Source organism: Temnothorax nylanderi, unplaced genomic scaffold (assembly GCF_030848795.1).
Source record: "Temnothorax nylanderi isolate EJ_2023f unplaced genomic scaffold, tnyl_v1.0 TNYL_tig0495_pilon, whole genome shotgun sequence".
NCBI lineage: Eukaryota > Metazoa > Arthropoda > Insecta > Hymenoptera > Formicidae > Temnothorax > Temnothorax nylanderi.
The window spans coordinates 20358-43919 of record NW_027249557.1 but is presented as its reverse complement, the minus strand read 5'-3'; the positions used below and the strand labels follow the sequence as shown (position 1 = coordinate 43919).

Here is a 23562-nt window from a genome sequence, read left to right as displayed (position 1 = left end):
ACAAAATAGGCCAGAATTGTTTAGAGCTTGATTTGAATAATTGGAGCCCATCGACATTAATTACTAATTCTATTACGTTGTTTGTATGAAAATTAGAATTGATTATTGCTTGGAGTTGCTCTTTTATACCAAAATATACATACTCACTTGAATCTTCATTAACTTGAATATTGTATTTGACACTTGCCGTCTTCAAAAAAGTTTTAGAATTTTTAGGTAAACTTGGAAGTAGTCGTACTCTTAATATAGCCAATAATTCATTAAGCTTTGTATGTGGAATCGTTGGATTTCCTGATAAAGCCCAATTTTGAAGCTTCTCAATTTCAGTTGATTCAAAATCATCACCTTCATTAATTTCATCATCAACTTCACTAAATTCTTCCTCATCCATGCTAGCTTCTACTAGATCTATCTCGTCATCTGTCTCAGATATTTCTGTCCTCTCATACTCATCGTCTTCTCGTTCGTCATCTGACAATGAATAAGAAGTAAAAAAATTATTCAAATTGGAAGTTATGTCCAAATTCTCATTATTGCTCGATAATTCATTTTCATTTTCAGCAATATCCATAGCAATTTCTTCCTGTTCAATTTGATCTACTTGATCTTTGCTTGAACCTGCTGCAACGTCTAAAATATTTAATTCTTCAATAGAACTTGCGTCATGCATAGGTGTTGATTGTGAAAAAAGATTATGTCGATTTTGACGAAATCTTTGACTCCGTAAACGTCCCAACTTCTGCATTTTTCGTTTCTTGTTCTCCATTTTTATATATTTTTAAAATTTTTATTACTAACACAATACACGATGAGGTTAACTCAATCCCAATAACTGACAGAATGTATATAATCACGTATGTATATATAAAAACACGTTAAAAATAACAAAACAATAAAACATATATAGCAAAAACGTGAAATTGAATGTCATTTGAAGGTCATGTGAAAGTCACCGTCAAATTATTAAATGGAACCTCCTACTTTTTATTGCATATTCTTATAGCAAATTGTCTCGAGAGCTTTCCAAAACACTATAATAAAGTATTTTTATCTCAAGTACTTTTTAAGTTATAAGGTTTTGAAGTTTACAATTTTTTGACATAAATGTAAAATATATCTTGCAAAATATTTAGTTTTTGGTAATCTTATACTTAATACTTTTATGCACAAAATAATCAGACCAATTAATTACACAGGCACACAAAAAAAAAAGTGTCTTGGCCGAGACACTACACTAGTGTATTCCCATGTACTTTTTCCCGCTGAATCCGAATCCGAAGTCAGAATTGTCAGATTGGCTAAAATTTATGAGATAACCACAAAAAATGCTCAAAAACACGAATTAAAAGCAAAAAAAATTGTTTTTTTGTGGTTATCTCATAAATTTTAGCCAATCTGACAATTCTGACTTCGGATTCGGATTCAGCGGGAAAAAGTACATGGGAATACACTAGTGTAGTGTCTCGGCCAAGACACTTTTTTTTTTGTGTGCCTGTGTTATCAATTGGTGTAAAGAAAACATATAATTAAACCGAAAACTGAATATTTTATAAGATATTTTACATTTTATGTAAAAAAATTGTAAACTTCAAAACCTTATAACTCAAAAAGTACTTGAGATAAAAATATTTTATTATAGTGTTTTGGAAAGCTCTCGAGACAAGCTATAATATAAGAATATGCAATAAAAAATAGAGGTATATATATATATATATATATATATATATCACAATATATATATATTGTGATACCTGTGTGTGCATCAAACAGATTGCAGTCTATTATTTCTTCATGGTTTACATCGTCTAAGATATCATCTTGTGGATCTGCAACATATTATATATTTTCTTTCTTTTTCTTTCAAAACTATATATATATATATATATATATAAAACATTTTGTAACAAACCGAAATTCTCTTAGGGCAATTGCGCTGTATTGCTAAGCGTCCAGAGAAACTCCTTCAATGTAAATCTGTAGAAAAGCGATAAAAGTTAAATATATGTTAATATATTTGATATTATATATTGTATATATATATATATACAATAGAAAATTATGATGAATATATATAAAGAAAAATTTTAAAGAAGAAGAAGCAGAGTTTTTTACAGCCTTATTATTATTATTTCTTGAATCTCATATATATATGTATATTAATAAGGCTGTAAAAAACTCTGCTTCTTTTTCTTTTAAATTTTTCTTTTAAAACTACCTAAAGAGAAAGTTTGATTTACCTTCCCAAATTCAAAAAGGCTTGTGCCTCTGCAATGCGCTTATCACGCTTTATGTTAAATCGAACGCGTGTTCTCTTTACGCTAAGTCCTTCTGTCAACCTTACAATATTTATCTCTTGATCGGTTATTAAGTCACCTAAACTGTCTGCAAAAAGATAAACAAGTCATATAATCGAAACATATTGATGCGATGCGCACGAAAATCAGAAGTAATAAACAATACGTACGAAGAAATTGCCAAATATTGGGATGAATTCCACCAAATTTGTGAAAAATTGTATGATGGAAACTTTCCACAAAATTGTTCGTCCGTATTGGTATACCAAATACAGAGACTTCTTGTTTGAAAGGAAGCCAAGTACGTCTCAAATAAGAAGTAAACTGTAACACAACCGGATACCTTATTGATATCATATCGGCTTCCTCTTGAATTATTCGCAATCCTCTTTCGAACGCATCGGCCGGTGCCAACGGTAAGGCCATAGTAAGATCGAGGACCTTTCTAGGGGCTGCCGTTAAACCTAAAGCTCTCCAACGTCTTAATACGGCCTATATAAAGAGTAGTGAAACAAATAAATGAGTTATAACAATAAAAAACTTTATAATAAATATAGATTCTAAATAAATCCCGCCGAACACCGAAGAAGCACTGCGCCGATATTAGAAATCTCGAAAGCAAAAGAACGGTACGTACGAGAGATAACGCGAGACACTTCTGTAGGACACGTTTGAAATCGATCGCAAAGCGGTTACGAACTGTCGATCGGAGGACGGAAAGGTCGAGTTTCGATCCTTCGCGATGTGCGCGCATGTGTTTATCGCCAGTCGCTGGTTGCGTGACAGCCGCGTGTACGTATCACGGGAACGACGATCCGTTCCACTGTCATTCCATAGTAGATGCTATATACGTGCTTGATTGAAATAAAACCAGCAGCCGGTTAATCGTGCTTCCGGAAAAATCTCCCTTGCAACCGTCATAGCCGCGCGTTCGTAATCGCTGATGACCAATTGCACTCTTTGCAGTGCATTCGGACGGAGTTTTTTTATCTTTTGCCAAATTGCACTGTACAGATCCATCGTACGGTTCTCACACAATACGAAAAGGACAGCTACACCCTAATAGAAAATAAATTAACGTAGAAATATTTATTTCTAAAATATGTTATAGAGATAGAAAGCTATTAAATTTGTATATAGCATTTCATAATACAACTCACGGTGTCCATATATCTTATATGTATGGTATATAATTGTGCAAAGGGCGGCGTTCGGGGAACGACCTGTACATAAAGACAAATTTACACGAAAAATTATAAATTTCAATACCTCTTCTGCATTATCTTTGTTATTTTCTCTCATACAAAATAGTCCCATATTTAGAATATTACTCACCGAAAACGTACCATCCGTATAAATTTCTGTGGATGCTGGCAAAACATCTAGTAAAGCCTCACTTGTAAATATTATTGCTCTATAGCCGTTGTCGGATAATGCTATGCCCTTATAAATAGATTCGACTGGCCGATAATTTCTTAGGGCCATCTCAAATTCGTCAATAGTTTGCGGTGTTTCTGGTCTGTGACGTATCTGCTCTCTGTAGAGAAAACTTCTCATTGTGCGATAAGAAAGTTTTGCTGCCACTGTTGGATTCCTGCAAACGTAAATTTCATTTTATGTTGAGAGCCAAAATGTTGAATATGACTATCATAGAAACGTCTTTAGTATTAGATTATGTTTATTACAAAAATTATATGTCACGTTAGTGCTACATATTCAAATAAAAAGAAGCCGAGAAAAAGAAATTGGAATGTCATGTTTTTTTTCTTATATAACAACTTCATAATGATTTCATCGAGAACTAGTTTAAACTGTTCATTTTTAAACTGTCCCAAATTTAAACAATTTGCGTGTATGTTAAGCTCGGTATTTTATTTAACACGAGATATTGTATGTAATTGAACAATATAATATTAAAATGTCGTATAATTAACATCGTATTGGGAACAATGATTAAAAAATGCGCTTTTTTGTTAATATCCCATTGCGGTAAAACAATGCGTGTACATGGGTCGCTCGCGTCCTCGGCATTTTGACTATATGTGGTATTTTTCAAAGGTCTGTTTATCTGACGCGTCCGTAACGGTTTTAAACAATATTATTATTATTTAAACTTATAATTAAGAGAATATCTATGAATTTTTTCAGAATTTTTGGTAAAGTGCTTAGATTGTTTAATATGCCGCGAACGCAAACGACTCATATGTATACAGTTAGTGGGTGCCGAAAAGGAGTGTACGGTTGCAGGGTTAAACAAAAATTGCTGAAAATTGGTGAAACAATATTAAACATGTTGGAATGTAAAGGTTGGCAGCACTGCTCGGTGCAACCTATCTCTTCAGTTTTTCGCCACGAGCGCTCTCTAGTGTTTTATGTATTTCAGTACGAGTGTGATCTCTGAGCAGGAACGACGTGTCGAAAGAAATATTTTAAAGAAGTTCTGCTGTTTTTCTTATTTTCCTCATCGAACAGATATTCCCAATAGGTTATGGGCCCAGCACGCTTCCACTGCGCTAACTAATTGCCTTTTTCCTTTGCGAGCGATATAAGTAGGCAAAAGGAAAGAAGAGCGAGGCCTTAAAATTCGAGAAGGCCACGAGGCTGCTGAAACTGAGGAAAACTGCGATTCAGAATTAGAAATTGTCTCAACGAATGGGTAAAGTATAACATAAAAGCTATTGCTCGATATAATCAAGGAACGCGCAATTATTTAATGAAAGTATAAGGAAAATGTAACTGCGTAAAAGGTTATAATTGTACGAAAGTAAAAGTAGAAATGTGGTAGGAACATTGGTATGCAGAAACAGATGAAAAACAATAAATCAAGCATATATTTTTAACAAAATAAATGTATATAACTTTGACGAGTGATATTGCAAGACGAAAATATGTGTGTTTTGTTTTATCATCGATGCTCTAGTGGTCTCATGGAATTCGAGACTGTTCTGTGTCGTCGGGTGTTTTCGAGTGTATATACAGCGCGGCACGTGTTTCTGCATGCCGGTTTTTTTTTTGTGTGCCTATGAGTGGGACAGCGTTGTGTTCCTTCATTAGTCCTGGTGCGAATAGCCAGTTCGAAAAGTTTAATAAGACCACGTAACAATAAAACGGAATAATAAAAATAAAATAGACATTATTGAATTATCTTAATGAAATCAAAGATATTGATCACTAAACGAACGAAATTACTAAGGAATAACAAGGAAACTAACGAGCATTCAATTGAAGAGTAAATCAAATGGATTATTTTATTTACGGCAGTACTAAATAACGAAACGATTAGATGAAAAACGATTAGACGAAAAACGATTTGGTACAATAATTTACAAGATAGTAATCGATGTAAATCAACAATTGTTAATTATTTAATTTTTGTTTTGATAACCGTCGTAAAAGAACCAGTCACTTGTTAAATAGAGAGAGAGAGAGAAAACGAAAGCTTGCGAGGGATCCAGAAAACAACAAGTAATAATAAATAGCGTTGATTTTAAGATTTGAATCCGCTTTAGACACAGAAACCTGCTTCTCGGGTGATTGGATTCTCTGTCTCAGTTGTGTTCACTGGGGAGAGGATTCTTATCACTAGAATCATTACAGAAGTGTGTGATAGTAGCATGCATGAAAGTGTGATTCGTTTCAAATTTTCGGTGCTTGCTGTGCGGCATCGAGATTCAGAAACATAGTCTCCGATCTGTCAGAACAAGAACTATAAAGAGGCATTACGACGAGTTGCGACGACTGCGACATTTGAACGAAAGGTAAATAATCTTGTTTTTACATAGGAAAACGGTACTTTCGTAGCGGCGGAAGATAATATGGCAGATAGCGAGCAAAACCGAGAGGACGGCGACGGTTCACAAAAACCAAAAGGTCAAGTGACTGCTGCGGCTATTATGGAAAACTTCGAAGCTCTAGCCTCTGATGAGAATCAAGAACACGGTCAGAACTCAGGTAAAATTGGCGAGATTGTTCGGAACATGCCTTGTTTAATCTCGATGGATAACGAATCGCAGGGTATTAAGAATATCTAATCTTTACAAAAGAACAACGAACAGAAAATCAACGAGACAATAACGAACAGTTTGATTCGAATAGTAATATAACAATGACTAAACGAATAGTCTAAAAGTAACGATAAACCAAAACTTGAACAAATCTGCTAATTCTTCTTTGTGTCTAATCTCGCAGGAAAAGAGGATTCCAGTAAACTAACACAAAAATATATAGCCCTACAAGACATGCTGAAACGAACAATCCAAATGCAACACGAAACTAAAGCTGAGTTGGGAAAATTATTGAAAGCTAAACAGGCGGAAACGACTAGAGAGGAAGCAGTTAAAAGAATCGATCAATCAAAGCCGCGAATAACGTCAATTGCTAATATGCCTGCAGTAAACTCTTCAACACTCGAATTTCGAAATACAGTAGCTTCAGAAAATATGATTAGAAACATTTTCCGTGAAGAACTAAACAAACTAAACTTAGACACAAACATTCCGAAAAATTTTGCTCAGGAAAATGAACAAACCACGCAGTCTAACAATTCGAATATGGCTGATCAAATAAAAGAAGCTATTCGAATCAAAGTTGTCAATAAAAACAATAGCACGAAAAGAGATTACAAGCTAGGTCCCCAAGTAAAGTTTGAACACTTTTATGAATTTTTCAAGTCAGAATTGCGTACCAACGATTTACTTTATATTGTAGACGAGAAAATAGCTCCCCCAAAAGGAACAAACGATCAAATTAAAGAAAAACATTTACACAGTGTTAGAGATATTCTAATTAATCGAATTGATCAGACATATCACTCTAAAATTCTAAGTATTCAAGATCCTAAACAAATCCTTAACGTGTTGAAAGAGTTTAAACGATGCGAGACAAATTTAACCAGTGTTAGCATAAGACGGCAATTGTATTCCATGGAATACAAAGAAAACGAATCTGCGATGAAATTCTGGGATCGCTTCGAAGAGTTGATACGAAGTTATGAAAATATTCCGGATTCAACTGCGCTCTCTGACGAGGAAAAACGAGACGCCTTTTATAATGCAATATTGCCTGTTTTCCCAGAAGTCCAGACACTCGACTTTATGTTAAAAAATCAAACGGGTAAAGGACTAACCTACAACGGACTTAAATCATTTATAGTTGAAGCCGAAGCTAATCGAGCGAATGCAACTACCTCAAAGAAGACTGTATCTGCTTTCTCGGCAGCACGTTCGAAACGATGGGTGAACGAACGATGCTACGAATGCGATGACTATGGTCATCTTCAAAAGGACTGCCCGAGAAAAGGGCGAGGTCTTAAAAAATGTTATGAATGCAACAAATTTGGCACTCACAAGGCGGCAGATTGCTGGCAAAGGCTTAACAAGTCAGGTCAAGGACGCGGAGGAAAACGACGTGATGAAAATGGAAGATATGATCAAAGATTGCATTCCAATAATAAACAATCTTTCAAGCCTCAGAGCCAAAGAAACCAATTAAGAAATTACACCAAACAGCGAGGAACATTTAATAGAAACAACAGAGGGCGTACGAACGGGAACAGGAGTTTAAACAAATGGAATAAAACCAATTCCAACGGCGGTAACCAGCGTTATCAATCCCAAGTTGGAGCGAACACGGAACCAAAGGCGAATCTTGCATCCCAGGCAAATGACAAAGAAAACATGGAGAAAGGTATGCATAATGTTTTATTCTCGCTTACGACCGGAAAAGAGACGATTGTAGAAGAACCTAACGACTGTACAGAAAATATTCAGTCTACCACTTTCGTGGCGGACTCGGGAGCCACTGAACATTTGACTTTCTCAAAAGACTTTCTTAAAAACTTTAGCGATGTGGGGATTAGTATAATTAAATGTGCAAATAAAGACGAAAGGGCAAATTTACTTACAGAAGGTCAGGGACACTTGTATTTACTTACTAACTCGAAAAATAAAAGAGCCTTTGTATTGAATAATGTCATCTACTCTAAATCACTATCAGAAAATTTATTATCTTTACGACGCTTTGCGGAGGCCGGGTGGAATATACACTTGGACAATAAACGAATTGATATCTATGACCCAGAAACAAATGAAACATTTATTTCGGGCATATACGATAGTCCTTATTGGATAATTGAATTCGAAATCAACAAAAAACAGGATTTGAACGATGGTCAACGATTACACGAGCTTTCACCCACAGTAAACTTAGCTACAAATGCTGAGGAAAGATTAGTAAAAGAACAAATGCATGATATCGGGAAGACTTGTGAGTCGAAGACAGAAGTTCAGGGTGAAAGTGAGAAACTAACTGGAGAACGACTCGAATATGAACAAACAGGAAAAATAAAAGAGATAAACAGTCAGGAAACTCAGGAAGAAAAAGACGATGCTGTTAAAATGATTGATCAAACAACCGTTGAAACGACTGTTAAGACTACCGAGAAAACCTTAGAGAAATCAACAATTGAAAAAGATTACCTTAAACGAATAACTTCAAATTTTGATACAACGATTTTGGATAGAAAAATTGTTAATATTGACGAATTGCCCTCGGTTGATTTGTTGGATTGTGATTCACCGTTTACGGATTCTTATAATAATTTTATTAAATCTAATAAAGCAATGTTGTGGCATGTACGTATGGGCCACGCATCCCTTAATTACCTTAAAAAACTTCAAATGATCTGGACTGAAAATGAAGAACTCCAAAAGGTTAAGTTTGACCGATCGATTCTAGATTGTGAAGTCTGTGCTATATCCAAAATACAACGATTGCCTTTTAAAAACGAACGAGGACGAGCAAAACGACCGCTGCAGATCATTCACTCTGATTTGATGGGAAAAATTTCCCCGGCAACATACCCTTCAGGTTATCAGTACATTGCAATTTTCATGGATGATTACTCACGAATGGCTATGGCTTATCCGATGAAAAATAAAGATATGACGGGTCATTGTCTTGAGGAATTCTTGAGAAGTTCTAGAAATCTGTTAGGCAGGAACGAAAAGGTGTGTTATTTGCGATCAGACAAAGGCACAGAATTTACGGGTGGATATACAGACGAAGTGTTATCGCGAGAAGGCATTGAACGGCAGTCAATTTGTCCAGACACACCGCAACATAATGGCGCTTCGGAACGCTTCAATCAAACGATACAGAAAAAGATTCGAGCTCTTATGATGGATTCAAAATTGCCATCGAATATGTGGGATCTAGCTACTGGTGCTACAGTCTATGTTTATAATAGAACTCCCAGTAAATCCATCAATTACGAGACACCCATTATTAAATTCACATCAGAATACAAAGTTGATTTGAATCAAATAAAACGATTTGGATGTCTAGCATACTGGAGAATAACACGAAAACCGGAATCAAAATTCTCAGCGCGCGGGATACGAGGCGTTCTTGTAGGCTACACACCAACGGGTTACCAATTCTGGAGCCCCGAGACAAAGAGATTTTACGAATCAAGAGACATGAGATTTAACGAAAAATTAGTATACGGAGATAAATTTCGGAAAAACACGAAAGATGGTCCATCCCTAGGAAACGAAGAGTTAACCTTTGAAGAAAAAGTTAAAAGCGACAGCGAAGAACAGTCAAAAACGGAGGGAGAGACAAAAAGAAGTAGAGGAAGACCAAGAAAACGACCTTTAGAGGTGAATGAAGAAATTAATAAATACACAAAACTTAAACCAAACCCCTGTGAAAATCCGTATAACACGCGAAGCCGAAAGGTGCGGGACACAAGCTTTGCAGGTGTGACACTGACAACAACAGAAAACGAGGTAATTGAATTTCCAACAATCGAAGAGGAATTTGAGGCAACCGAAAACGACAATGTAGACAAATTGTTGCACACTTCCTTTGCAAAATTAAACGAAGATCCAGTAACGATTGAAGACGCGATGATGTCTGAAGATAAAGAAAACTGGAACGCAGCCATCAAAGATGAACTCAATTCAATGAACAAGAACAAAGTATGGGAATTAGTAGATCGCCCGCAGAATGACGGGTCTGGCAAACGACCTAATATAATCGATTCAAGATGGATATTCAAACGGAAAACTGAGTCGAACGATAATACAAAATTCAAAGCACGATTGGTAATAAGGGGTTTTAAGGACAGAAACATCTACGATTTGAAGGAAACTTATGCCCCTGTTTCGAGATTAGTTTTGGTCAGGACAGTTTTAGCTGTTATAAATTATCTTGATCTCGATGTGTGTCAGCTTGATGTTAAAACCGCATTCCTAAACGGGACAATTGATGAAGAAATATTCATGGAAATTCCTGAGGGAGTAATGGTTACGGATGAAACGCGAAAAAAGAAGGTTTGTAAATTGAAAAAAGCACTGTATGGCCTCCGGATTAGTCCAAAACGATGGAATGAGAAATTCACGGAAGTAGCTAACTCCTTAGGTTTAATAAGCGATGACCACGATCCGTGTCTTTTTACTTGGCATTCTGAAGACAAAATAGCATTGCTAGTATTGTATGTGGATGATATGCTCATCGCGAGTAACGATAAGGATAAGCTGACTGAAATTAAAAACGAATTGAAGCGAGCTTTTGAAATTTCGGACCTTGGTGAACCTAAAGAATTTTTAGGACTAGAAATCAAACGCGATCGTAAAACTAAGAGTTTGAAGATTACACAAAAAAAGTATATAAATCGTATTTTGATTAAATTCGGTTTTGAGAACGCGCATCCACAGAACACTCCAATGATTACGAAACAAGTTCAGAATAAAGAACGCAAACAACGCGAAAAGGAAAATCACGATGAGTTCCAAAGACAAGAAAATGTGTTAAATGAAACGACGGTAGATGCCCCATACCGGGAAGCAGTAGGAAGTCTGCTGTACCTTGCAGGTGCAACAAGACCGGATATAGCTTACTCAGTAAATGTCTTGAGCAGGCATCAGACTAATCCGACAGAGTACGAATGGCAAATGGTTAAACGAGTGTTCAGATATTTAAAAGGTACAACGACTGTAGGTCTGAATTACTATGGCCGACGTAGTGATCTACTGGCTTATTCCGACTCTAGTTTTGCAGACTGTAAAAACTCGATTTCTACGTGTGGTTATGTTATCCAACTGTTCGGTGATACGATTGCATGGAAAACTCAAAAACAAAGTTATGTAGCCTTGTCTACATGCCAGGCCGAATATGTCGCTGCGAGCTATGCGTGTCAAGAAATCGTGTCGATAAATAAATCATTGAATCGGATGCTGAACGATAGTTTTCTCCCTGCCTCATTAATGTGTGATAACAAGGCAGCGGAAACGTGCGCGAAAACAAGTGGGGGAAATAAACTACGACATATGACAGGAATTAAAGAAGACTATGTTAAGGAGTGTGTAAAAGAAAACAGAGTAGAGATAAAATGGGTATCAACAAAAGAACAGTGGGCAGATATAATGACAAAAGCATTATGTTATGAAACCCATACACTAATGCGTGATAAAATATTAAATTATGAACGACGGTAAAACACGATGAGAAACGATCGGTTCGAACAAGTACTAATTACTGATATGATCTTTGACTGATTGCAGGAGACTGAGCGGAGAGCGTGCAAGAACAGTAAACACTATTATGGAAATTTTAGTTTATAGAAATCTTTAATAAGTTTAGAATATAACTACGTTTGTTTGCGACGACGGGATTTAAATGTTTTAATATTTTATTTTGTTCTAAAATACATCTTGTGGTTTAAGATATAAATATCTTTAAAACAAAGTTTGTATTTAGTCTCGATTAAATAAGTATAGTTTTAATATAAGATAAGGTTGACCTCGGGAGGGAGTGTTGGAATGTAAAGGTTGGCAGCACTGCTCGGTGCAACCTATCTCTTCAGTTTGTCGCCACGAGCGCTCTCTAGTGTTTTATGTATTTCAGTACGAGTGTGATCTCTGAGCAGGAACGACGTGTCGAAAGAAATATTTTAAAGAAGTTCTGCTGTTTTTCTTATTTTCCTCATCGAACAGATATTCCCAATAAAACAATATTAGATTGTCATCATCGTTAATTTGTATATAATTAAGTTACATATATGTTTACATCACGCGATTGCATGAGCCTGCGCCCCCCCCCCCCCCCCCCGCCTTGTACGTGTAATATATATAAATCTTAAGGACGTTCTCCGGTCCTTATACTAGAGAAAATCGATTTTCTTAGGATTTTCTTGAAACTGTGAATATACGTTAATTTAGGTGTGCTTTATGCGTGGTATAAATTTCAGTACCTCTTCCGGTATAAAAAATGACAGGATTACGTGTGGGATGAGTGAATTCACGGAGTTATGCAAATAACAAAACTTTATTCTGAGCGACTCGTACAGCGCGAAGGTCTCGTAAGCGACTGACTCCTTTCTCAAGCTCCTTGTCCGTGACATCGCCGTATCACGTGATTCTAATATCTAATACATGTGTGTACACGAGAGAGGACACCGTATGTGCCGAGTTACATCGATATATCCTAACACCCTCTCTATTGATGTGAATCTATAGTGTAAACAAACCAGTATAACGCTAATATCATCTAATATAACAATGGGTAAACCATTTTTCTATAATCCGTTAAACATAAATCATAAGTAAACCATTTATTTAACAAAAATTCATTTTCTAATATTCAGTCCTTTTTCACTTTAAGTTTAACATATTAATTGCTCTATCGTGTTTAATTTTTGGTAATGCTTTTGTAAAAATGTCCGCAAGCATCGAGTCGGTTCTTAAGTAAATGATTTTAATCTCATTTTTTTCGACTAGATCTCGCGTAAAATGGTATTGAATGTCTATGTGCTTGCTTCTTTTATGAAACACTGCGTTTTTTGCTAACTCTATTGCGCTTTGATTGTCACAGAATACGCGCACTGGATTCTCCACGAAATCGTAAAACTGCATGTGGTTTAATAGTCTTTTCAAATACACAATCTCTTTCGATACTTCGGAGAGTGCGATGTACTCTGCTTCCATCGTCGAAAGTGACACTGTTGGTTGTTTCCTGGATTTCCAGCTGATCGCTCCTCCAGCCAGGGTTAAGACGTTTCCTGAGCACGATCGCCGATCTTCTATGTCGCCAGCCCAATCAGAGTCGGTATATGCGTTCACCTTCTGTTTGTTTTTCTCGTACTTAATACCGTAGCTCGTCGTTCCTTTGAGATATCGTAGTACTCGTTTCGCCAAGAGCCAATGTTCTTCTCCGGGGTCGGAGCAAAACCTGCTCAACGCATTCGCAGCGTAAACAATATCCGGTCTGGTCGCATTTGCTAAGTAAATCAGACCTCCGATAAGTTCTCGATATGGTCGATTTTTCATTTGCTCTCTTTCTTCGTCGTCCTTCGGTCCTAAATCTTTCGTGATTTTTGTGTTCGACTCAATCGGTGTAGATACACTTTTGGCTGAATTCATATTGAATTTTTCCAAGAGATCGTTCACATATTTTTCTTGAGAGAGTTTGATGTCGCCGGTTGCTCCCTCCCTTTCGATGTGAATTCCCAAAATGTCAGTGATTTGTCCTAGATCCTGGATTTCGAATTCTGATTTTAGTTTCTGCTTCACGATGTTTAGTTCTTCCAAGTCTTTCGAGGCCAGAACGACGTCATCCACGTATATTATTAATATGACGCGTTTTTCCTTTTCACCAAATACATATACGCAGGGGTCCGCTTCATTTCGACGTCCTCCTTGTTGAGTTACGAATTCATCCAGTCGTTTGTACCATTCACGTGCCGATTGTTTGAGTCCATAAAGCGGTTTATGCAATTTGCATACTTTTTCGGGGTTGTCTTGTAGAAACATTTCCGGCTGTTCCATAAAGATTTTGTCAGACAGATTTCCCTGTACGTAAGCTGACACCACGTCCATGTGATGTACGTGCATTTCTTCCTCGGCCGCTGCTGCGAGGAGGGTTCGAATTATTTCGTAGCGGGCAACTGGTGCGAATACTTCTTCGTAATCGATTCCGGCTTTTTGAGTGTGTCCTCGAGCTACCAGTCGAGCTTTGTATTTCACCACTTGTCCGCCGTGTGAGTCTCTTTTTGTTTTGAAAACCCATCTATTTGTAAGAATCTTTTTATTTTCTGGTCGAGGGACCAAAGACCACGTTCCGTTTCTTATTAAGGTTTCGTATTCTTTTTCCATTGCTTCTAGTCACAGATTGGCTTCGTCTCGTTTAAGTGCTTCGTCAACCGTCGTTGGATCTTCCCGTTCTATGTTGCCGTCTGACATAGGGCTTCGTATCGCGTAGATTTTCTTTGGTCGTCCAGGGGTTCCAGTTCGAATAATTTTTGGTCTACCTGGACCGCGTTTGACGGTATTTTCGTTCGTGTCCTGTCCTTTGTTCTCTTGTTGACTTCGTTCGTCTTGATCGTCCTCGTCGTCGTCGTTGGTATCTTCACCTTCATCCGCCTTGTTGTCGTTTCTTTGATCGAGGTTTAGGAAAACATCACCGATCGTGACCTCTTCGTCGATTCCTTCGAAAAATTTGACGTCTCTTGCTTTGATAACCGTCTTCGTGCCACGACGCCACAGTCGATAAGCTTTTGATTCGTGAGAATACCCCACGAGAACATACTCGAGACCCTTCGAATCGAACTTTTTATTTCGTCCGTTTTTATTCAACGCAATTACCTTGCTTCCGATAACGCGTAAAAATCCAACGTATGGTTTTTCGCCAAACCATGCCTCGTACGGCGTTTTATTTTCGAGCGATTTAGTTGGGCACCTATTCCGTAAGAATGTAGCAGCATTGACTGCTTCTGCCCATAGTGATTTCGGCAATTCCGCTTGAAGCATGAGACATCGTGCCATCTCTACCAGGGTACGATTTGCGCGCTCAGCCACGCCGTTCTGCTGAGGCGTATATTCGACGGTGAGTTGCCTCGCGATGCCTTCGTCTTCGAGAAATTTCTTGAATTCTTTCGAAGTGTATTCTTTCGCGTTGTCCGTTCTCAACCGTTTTATGACGCACCCGGTTTCTTTCTCGACACGTTTTTTGAAATTTTTGAATGCCGTTAAAACGTCCGATCGTTGCCGAAGCATCGTTGTTTCCGTGTAACGCGAATAATCGTCTATAAATGTCGCGAAATATTTTGCGCCGCCGAGTGATTCCGTATTCATCGGACCGCAAATGTCCGAGTGTATGAGTCCGAGTTTTTCTTGTTGACGATGTTCAGAACTTTTGTAAGGAAATTGCTGAATCTTACCTTTTGCGCAAACTACACAGTCCGCACTTGCACTTTTCACGTCCAAGTTTAAGCCTTTAACCATGTCTTTCGTCTGTAAACCTTTTAAGTCCACGGAATTGAGGTGGCCGAAACGTTTGTGCCATCTCTCTAGATTTCCGGGGTTTGCACTTGTTTGCAACGCGCGATCTTCAATGATGTCCACGGTGTATATCTCGTTCCGTTTCTCAGCTACCATCGCCGTTGATCCGTCACTACGTTTAATTACCGCGCGATTCTTATCAAAAATCACTTTGAAACCGTTTTTCGTTATTTGCGGAATCGATATTAGATTGTTTTTTAGTTCGGGCACAAAAATCGCGTTTGTTAGCTTGTAACCGAACGGAGGAGTTGACCCCCCTTTGAGTTTTATTTCGGTGTCACCGACACGGTCGCCACTCGATTTTGACCCCCAAAACGAGAAAGGCTAACTTCAAGTATTACGATTGTCCCCCTTTATTTAACGCCCCACTGATTCCTCTACCTTTTCTGTTTCAGGTCGCCTTGTTGCCGCTGGATCTTGGATCATCGCTGGACCACGCGTCTCGGACCCCTTCTGGACTGCAGCTGTGCACCGCTGACTTTGTCGCTGGATCAACGCTGGACAGACTTCGGATCTCCCCGGACGGACTTAGGATCGACAACAGGTAAGTATCAGGATCAGGTAGGTATATGGTTTTCAGGTAAGGTAACCGCACTCGAATAAGGTAAGTACTCTGAATTTTTATGATAATAAAATATACTCTATTTTAATATCTGTTCAAGTTGTACAAAGTGTTTGACAATTGCTTGTGCTTTAACGCGTTTTCCGCGGGATGTATAACGCAGAGTCTAAGTTCTAAGTCGGTTTTATTTCTAAGATCGAATCGACTGTGTTACTTTCAAGCTCTAGCGCGGAACCATCCACGAGCAGTCGCCTCCGCTCGGTTTTATACTCTCGGACCCGAGTCCCCCACTCTGGTCTCTGGCACCGCCCACTCCCATCTGGGTCGCACATGTTCGCTCTCCGATGGTCGGGATGGCACGTCGCTTCCGCATTCCATCTCGCCAGATGTTCGCGCGGACAATAGGCCCATTATGGCTATTGTTCCCCTATCGGGAATAACAATTTCTTTCGATCATTCTCGAACCGTCACCTGCTCATATACCCAGTGTTCCAGTTTTCAAATATTCAATCTCCTTTCGTTCCTGGGACACTGCGTTTACAATATTTCCCTATCACTAATGTCTCGCTTACATTTTGCTTACGCGCTCCGCACACCTGGGTCTCGCGCCCCTTGCAACCTACTTTTTACATGGTATCACAATTTCAGCCAGTCTAGGTCCGGTGTGCACATTGACCTATCGCATACCTTATTTTCATCGCTCGCAACCCGTTCGCGCCCTTCGTTCGCCTCTCCGGCCGTCCTTAGTCCGAAATCGCAAACCGCGCCTCCGTGGTATCGCGCTCTCGACTTCTGTGCGTTCGGTGCATCGCTCGCCGTTAGATCTTGCCTTCTTTTGGCCGCTCGAACGCGGTCGTATCGTTATTTTCGCGGTCAATGGTCTACCGAGCGTCATTCGCTCACCACGCTGCGTGGTGTCGGTTTTCCCTATTCCGCACTTAATAATTGGCCAACTGACAATGAATCTACTTAATTACTACCCCATTAAGGTTTTCTCAACGTCACCCCGCCGTGGATGTCGTTGGGTCGCTTGGTCGTCTGACCACCCTCGCGTATGCACAAAAAGCCCCCAGTTTGGGACCCCTGCCGAGCATCGCGCCGCGCCGGTCGCTTCGTTAGCCGTTTCTGTAGGTCGTCCAAGTTGATAATTACTTGCTCCGCCTTTGGTTCATGCGTTCGGCTTGCCACGCTATCCGTTCAAGCCGATTGGTCCCTATCGCTTCTGCCTGTTTTTTGTTATAGTGCCCGCTTGGTCCCCCGACCTCTCAGGGTTGCAAAACTCGGTTGGCCGGTGTATTTCGGTACTCTCCCGCGAAGTTCATCAGGGTTTCGACTTTGTCCCTGATTCACGCTGTTTTGCCCTTGCCACGCCGCTTGGTTCGACGATCTCGCCTCCTAGCCATCGGGTCGGTTGTTCGCTCGCTTCGCTGGTATACCCGCGACGCTTGTAACACTTTCGCGTCGTTACTTCGCCCGCCGGGCTCGTGGTTCGCCAGTTTCCCTTACCATGATACGTGGTAAGGGTATTTCGCCATTCGTACGGGCGCGACCTCGTTTGCCGACGGTAAGTCATTCGTTTGGTCGGTCTTACACCCCTCGCATCAAAAGTTTTCCGGTCGCGCGATTGGTTCGCTAGATCGGCTTACCATGTTCGATGGTAAGCGGTTCTTTGATGTCGCGCCTTTCGTCCGACCGTCGATGGTCGTATCGCGTTGTCGATGACTCCGAACCTCCGTTCGCGTCGCTTTATACCCGGTTCGTCCCTCGGTTCGGCCGTTTCGTTTACCACGCCCCCTCATGTGAACGCGCCTTTAAACTTTCCCGAACCATCCCTGTTCGCTGTGTGTACGGACCTTAAATTATGTTACGATTTGCTTGCTCCCGTGGTTCTCAATCGACCCGTTATTCTATTGGAAATCACGGAGCCTCATACGTTTTACGCGGCTATCTTGTCTGGTAATTCTGACGGAACTAAACCCTCTTGCGTATCCGGCACGCATTTACACTTTGTTCCACTTAATCTTTCGATCCTTATGTTTCGGGACCAAAATTACATCCTATTCTTAACTGGTATGATCGCAAATCATAAGTCACGCAATTCACAAAATGGTATATCTCATATATTTAGAAACGTTCATAGTGACATTTAAACAAATCAATTATCTGTGTAACCAAAACAAAAACTTATTCTATGAACGGTTCATAATTCTGATCACGTCCTCTTTGACGGCGTTCACCATTCTTTGCCGCGCTTTCCTCTGCTCGGCATCCTCCTCGTCGGACGCATCCTCCGGCGGTAGGATGGCCTGGTCGTGCCCCTTCGCCTTCTTCCGCTTGAGAAGGGGACGCGGAAGTATCCGATCCTCCCGGATCTTCGGCCCCGGTGTCTTTACTGGGGCAGTCGCCACAATTGCAGCCGTCGGCTGCAAGCTTCACCCGATTCGTACTTTTATCGCTTAGTTTTACGTTTAGTTCGATTTCACCGACACCGCACGATTTTATCCACTGACCAGATGCAGTGCCCTTACGGAAAGAAACTACAGCCAGTAAATATTACACTTGTGTAGTTACTACAGGACCACCTGTAGTTATCACAGAAAGGAACACAATAATCTGTAGTTATTACACGCTGTAATTACTTAGTGCGTGAAATCCCTGTAATATGGAATACACGTCTAATCATGAAGGGTGAAATCCACTACACGTGTAATCCACTATATATGTAATATACTACACGTGTGGTAAGTGACTTGTGTAGTAGACTACACGTGTAATCCATTATATGTGTAATATACTACACGTGTGGTAAGTGACTTGTGTAGTAGACTACACATGTAATCTACAAAATGTGTAATACACTACTACACATGTGTATTAAACGTAATGCTACCAGTAATCCATAAAATTTGAAATAGCGAGTCTTATCATATATGGAGGGGTAAAAACCACAGTGGTGTAAGTCAAATTTTTAAAAATATTTTCTCGTGTGCATAGATGCAATTTATATATTGTACAGATTGCATCTATACACACGAGAAAATATTTTTAAAAATTTGAGTTACACCACTGTGGTTTTTACCCCTCCACCTCCATATATAGTATACTTTTACTTCAATGCAGCTGTATATATATAAATTATTTCTATAAATATTGTTTGAAATTTATTAGATTTAATGTATCACTTTTTAACCACATTTTATTATTTTTTAATTTCATATTTTATAAGTAATTTCATAATGAGCCGGCACTGGTTTCTGACATTCACCCGACTTTAAGAAATATTATATCATATATCCAATTTAAAATTTTATTACTCTTTTTAAACTGAATTTGTTTCTTAAGATGATTTTTGAAAAATTATATATTTGTGCTGGTTATGACATATGTAGACTATATATAACACTTACATCAAATTAAGAAGTAGTCTACCACGTAAGGCAGTTGGCTCACGATCCAGAGGTCCCGAGGTCCCGAGTTCGAATCCCACCAAGGTGTGTTTTTCAAATACAAGAAAATATTTATAATCATAGACTGCATCTTAAGAAACAAATTTAGTTATAAAAAAGTAATAAAACTAAGAAAAAAATAATTTTTTTTTATGCCGGGTGAATATCGGAAATCAGTGTCCTCTAGTATTAAGAGGACTGCAATCTTGTAGTCCTGTAATCCTGTAATATTTTCCTGTAATCCGAGCGTATAGTACGAAAATATTACAGTATATTACAATACTTCAGTCTGTAATTTTGTGTAATACTTTTATGTAGTTCCTGTAATATAATTTTCTGTAATCCGCTGTAGTTTCTTTCCGTATGCAGTGCTGAAGACTTTTGATTCCACGTTCTCGTCGAGCACGCCGAATTTCTGTCTTTCATTTGACATGTGTTTCGTAGCCGCACTATCTAAGCACCAGATATTCGGTTTTCTTACTTCGACGTTACACGCAATTGCCGTCATAGCGTCGTCCGTTTTTCTCGCTTCACGTTTCTTTCTCACATAACAGTCTGCGCCCTTGTGTCCGACCTTTCCGCACTCGTAGCACTTTCCTGTGAATTTCGGTTGTTGCTTTGAACTTTTGTTCGCACGAAAATTCGTTGGTTTCGTCGCTTTCGTGAGCAGCGCTTCGTTGTTGACATCACTCTTCTTTTCCTTATCGGGACGTCCGTCTCTCTCCAATTGCCGGGCTTCTTCTTCGAGCAGTTTGACCTTCAGCTTTCTTGATGTAATTTAACTGCCCGCGTGACATGCTAAGCATAATCATCGCCAGAGCCTTCTGATCCTTTTTCGTCCATTCGACGCGGTTTGCCTCGGTTTTCACTTCAGCTCCGCTTGCATACGCCCACAGTTCGTTGCAGATAAGGACGCTTCTCATCTGCAATTTCCACGACTCGTAGTTCTCATCGTTGAGTTTCTCGATACCGTGTGAGCTGTTCAACGCCGCCATTATTTCTTGCACGCGAATCGCGCGACCACGTTTCACGCACTTACTTTCGTCGATCAGATTTCTTAACTCCCGTTACCGATTACTCTCCCTTACGACGAATGCGTATCCTGGGCCCATAACCTGACAGGATTACGTGTGGAATGAGTGAATTCACGGAGTTATGCAAATAACAAAACTTTATTCTGAGCGACTCGTACAACGCGAAGGTCTCGTAAGCGACTGACTCCTTCCTCAAGCTCCTTGTCCGTGACATCGCCGTATCACGTGATTCTAATATCTAATACATGTGTGTACACGAGAGAAGACACTGTATGTGCCGAGTTACATCGATATATCCTAACAAAAAATAAAGATACTGAGCCTCAAAGTTTCAAAAAAAAAAATTTAATTTTAATTTTTTTTAGTTTTGGCATTTTTTCCTTATAGAACTCGACGAGAGGAGCAACTTTGGTCCTCTTGGCCAACCTCGTATCTCTTACCGTTTGGCCTGGAAAACTTTTCATTAGTAAAAGTTGAAACTTTGAGGCTCAGTATCTTTATTTTTTATACCGGAAGAGGTACTGAAATTTATACCACGCATAAAGCACACCTAAATTAACGTATATTCACAGTTTCAAGAAAATCCTAAGAAAATCGATTTTCTCTAGTATAAGGACCGGAGAACGTCCTTAAATAAACGTTAAGCATTTAACTTACCGTCGGCATACCGTATCGAATATATCCTTCGGTCTGATTATCGTTTCGCGACACATTTGAAGCATTTCCTGCTTCATTGCAGCAATCTCCTGCAATGTTGTTTGTGTATCGTTTGCCGGACGATTATGTGGCATCTTCAAAGTATATGTTCCATCTTGATTCTGCATTAATACTGCATAACAATCCAAACTTCGGCGCGATGAACATCGATATTTACCGTGGCACCGTTTGTCGATGTGATAAGCATGTCCATCATATAAGAAGATGAACGTGTTATTACGTTTACCCGGCACTTTCTCCATAATTTACAGCTACACGCGTGCGATTGGATATATTTTTCAATTATATATAATTGGGATAAATGTTAATCGACCTAAAGTCGATAAGTCCAGCCGTTACTATATGGGTGCGTTCCGCTTGGTGCTCACAACGCTCGTCCTTATCTAAACATTTGACAAACAACAAGGCTGAAATGATTCTAAGAGCCTTGCGAGCATTGTAGCGATCCGCGTATGTTTCGCGAATCTCACAAAATCCTTAGGCAGCTAACTGACTTAAGGCGGTATTTATATAGAGTCATATATTAGCATCTTGAGACGTTATTTAAGACGATCTTGAAATAGGAACGAATTATGAATACGGGCCTTACACCCGTATTCATGGTCCTTCCTTATTTTAAGAATGGAGGAAGCCTTTATAAAGGATTCCTTGAATCTCCAAAACCGCCTTTTTTCGTAGATTTTGCGCATAGATATGATTCTGCGCATTGTCTACTAAGGGTGCCATAACAAGCGGCGTAACTTGCGTAATGCTACATCCCCATGGAGAAAGAAACATTCGACTGTGATTGGTCAATTGTGATTACTGCCAGCATAAATCAGCTTTAGGGCGGTATTCATAGTCGGATCTTATTTCAAGACCGTCTTAAGTAATGTCTTAAGTTGCTAATACGGTCATTTGATTGGCTGGACGGAGTCTTAGGCCGGTATTCATAGTCGATTTTTATTTCAACACTTAAGTCTTAAGTGATGTCTTAAGATGCTAATACGGTCTTCTGATTGGCTGATGACGCCTTAAGACTGTACTTAAGACGATCTTGGATATAAGACCCGACTATGAATACCGGCCTTAAGACTGCTTTTGACCAGACTTAAGATGATCTTAGATATAAGATCCGACTATGAATACCGCCCTTAAGGCTTTCGCACACAAATTGCCATAACCACAAACAACGTAAAACGTAAACGTAAGCTGAAGAACCAATCGGAATATTGCTTTAACTTTATGTATTCTAGAAGACAATAGAAATGATGACTACGTTTACACGGCCCGATTTACGTCGATTAAGTTATAGTCATCATTCGGTGTAAACGTCGTCATCATTTCTATCGTCTTCTAGAATACATAAAGTTAAAGCAATATTCCGATTGGTTCCTTCAGCTTACGTTTACGTTTTACGTTGTTTGTGGTTATGGCAATTTGTGTGCGAAAGCCTCAAGCCCCGGACACACTTTTTCGTAACAGTAACAGTAAAGTTTCGACCAATCGCATTGCTCGATTCGGGAACGTAAGCCCGATTCAAGCAACGCGATTGGTCGAAACTTTACTGTTACTGTTACGAAAAAGTGTGCGTCCGGGCCCTTAACCGGGGAACACAGACTTTTGCATAACGCATAATACGTAAGCATAAGAAAACTGATTGGTCTATTTCTTTATGCACATGTGTATGGACCAATTAATTTTCTTATGCTTACGCATTATGCGTTGCGCAGAAGTGTGTGCTCCTTGCTTTAAGGCTGATTTATGCTGGCAGTAACCACAATTTACCAATCACAGTCGAATGTGAAATGAATAATCGACTGTGATTGGTCAATTTCTGAGGGATTACGGCTTAAACAGTTACGCCTAAGGGCCGGTCTATAAGGCCCGGTCTACAATGGATAGGTCGTAAGTCGTAAGAATTGGCCAATCACAGTTAATTATTCTTCGACCGCAATAAGAATAATAGACTGTGATTGGTTAATTCTTACGACTCACGACTTACAACATCCATTGTAGACCGGGCCTAATGGATGTTGTAAGTCGTAAGTCGTAAGAATTGGCCAATCACAGTTCATTATTCTTCGACCGCAAGGAGAATAATGGACTGTGATTGGTCAATTCTTACGACTTACGACTTACAACACACATTGTAGACCGGCCCTGACATAAATCAGCCTTTAAGGCCCG

General features: G+C 39.3%; 1 protein-coding gene across 1 annotated transcript; it reads right to left on the bottom strand.

Moving 5' to 3' along the window:
- Positions 1 to 1919: 1919 nt before the first annotated feature.
- Positions 1920 to 21635, bottom strand: LOC139783380 (uncharacterized). Its single transcript, XM_071722530.1, has 7 exons — positions 21334 to 21635; positions 3630 to 3888; positions 3455 to 3517; positions 3150 to 3353; positions 2465 to 2786; positions 2238 to 2382; positions 1920 to 1974 (listed from the first exon to the last, which is right to left on the bottom strand). Exons 1-7 carry the CDS (start codon positions 21633 to 21635, stop codon positions 1920 to 1922), a joined length of 1350 nt encoding a protein of 449 aa, XP_071578631.1.
- Positions 21636 to 23562: the final 1927 nt, after the last annotated feature.

Excerpts from the sequence above, each read along its gene's own strand:
- LOC139783380 (XM_071722530.1), bottom strand. The coding sequence starts at position 21,635 with ATGGAGAAAGTGCCGGGTAAACGTAATAACACGTTCATCTTCTTATAT. Across the intron at positions 3,354-3,454 it reads ATATAAGATATATGGACACC|GGTGTAGCTGTCCTTTTCGT; the intron begins GTGAGTTGTATT and ends ATTTTCTATTAG. Across the intron at positions 2,787-3,149 it reads GCTGGTTTTATTTCAATCAA|GCCGTATTAAGACGTTGGAG; the intron begins GCACGTATATAG and ends CTCTTTATATAG.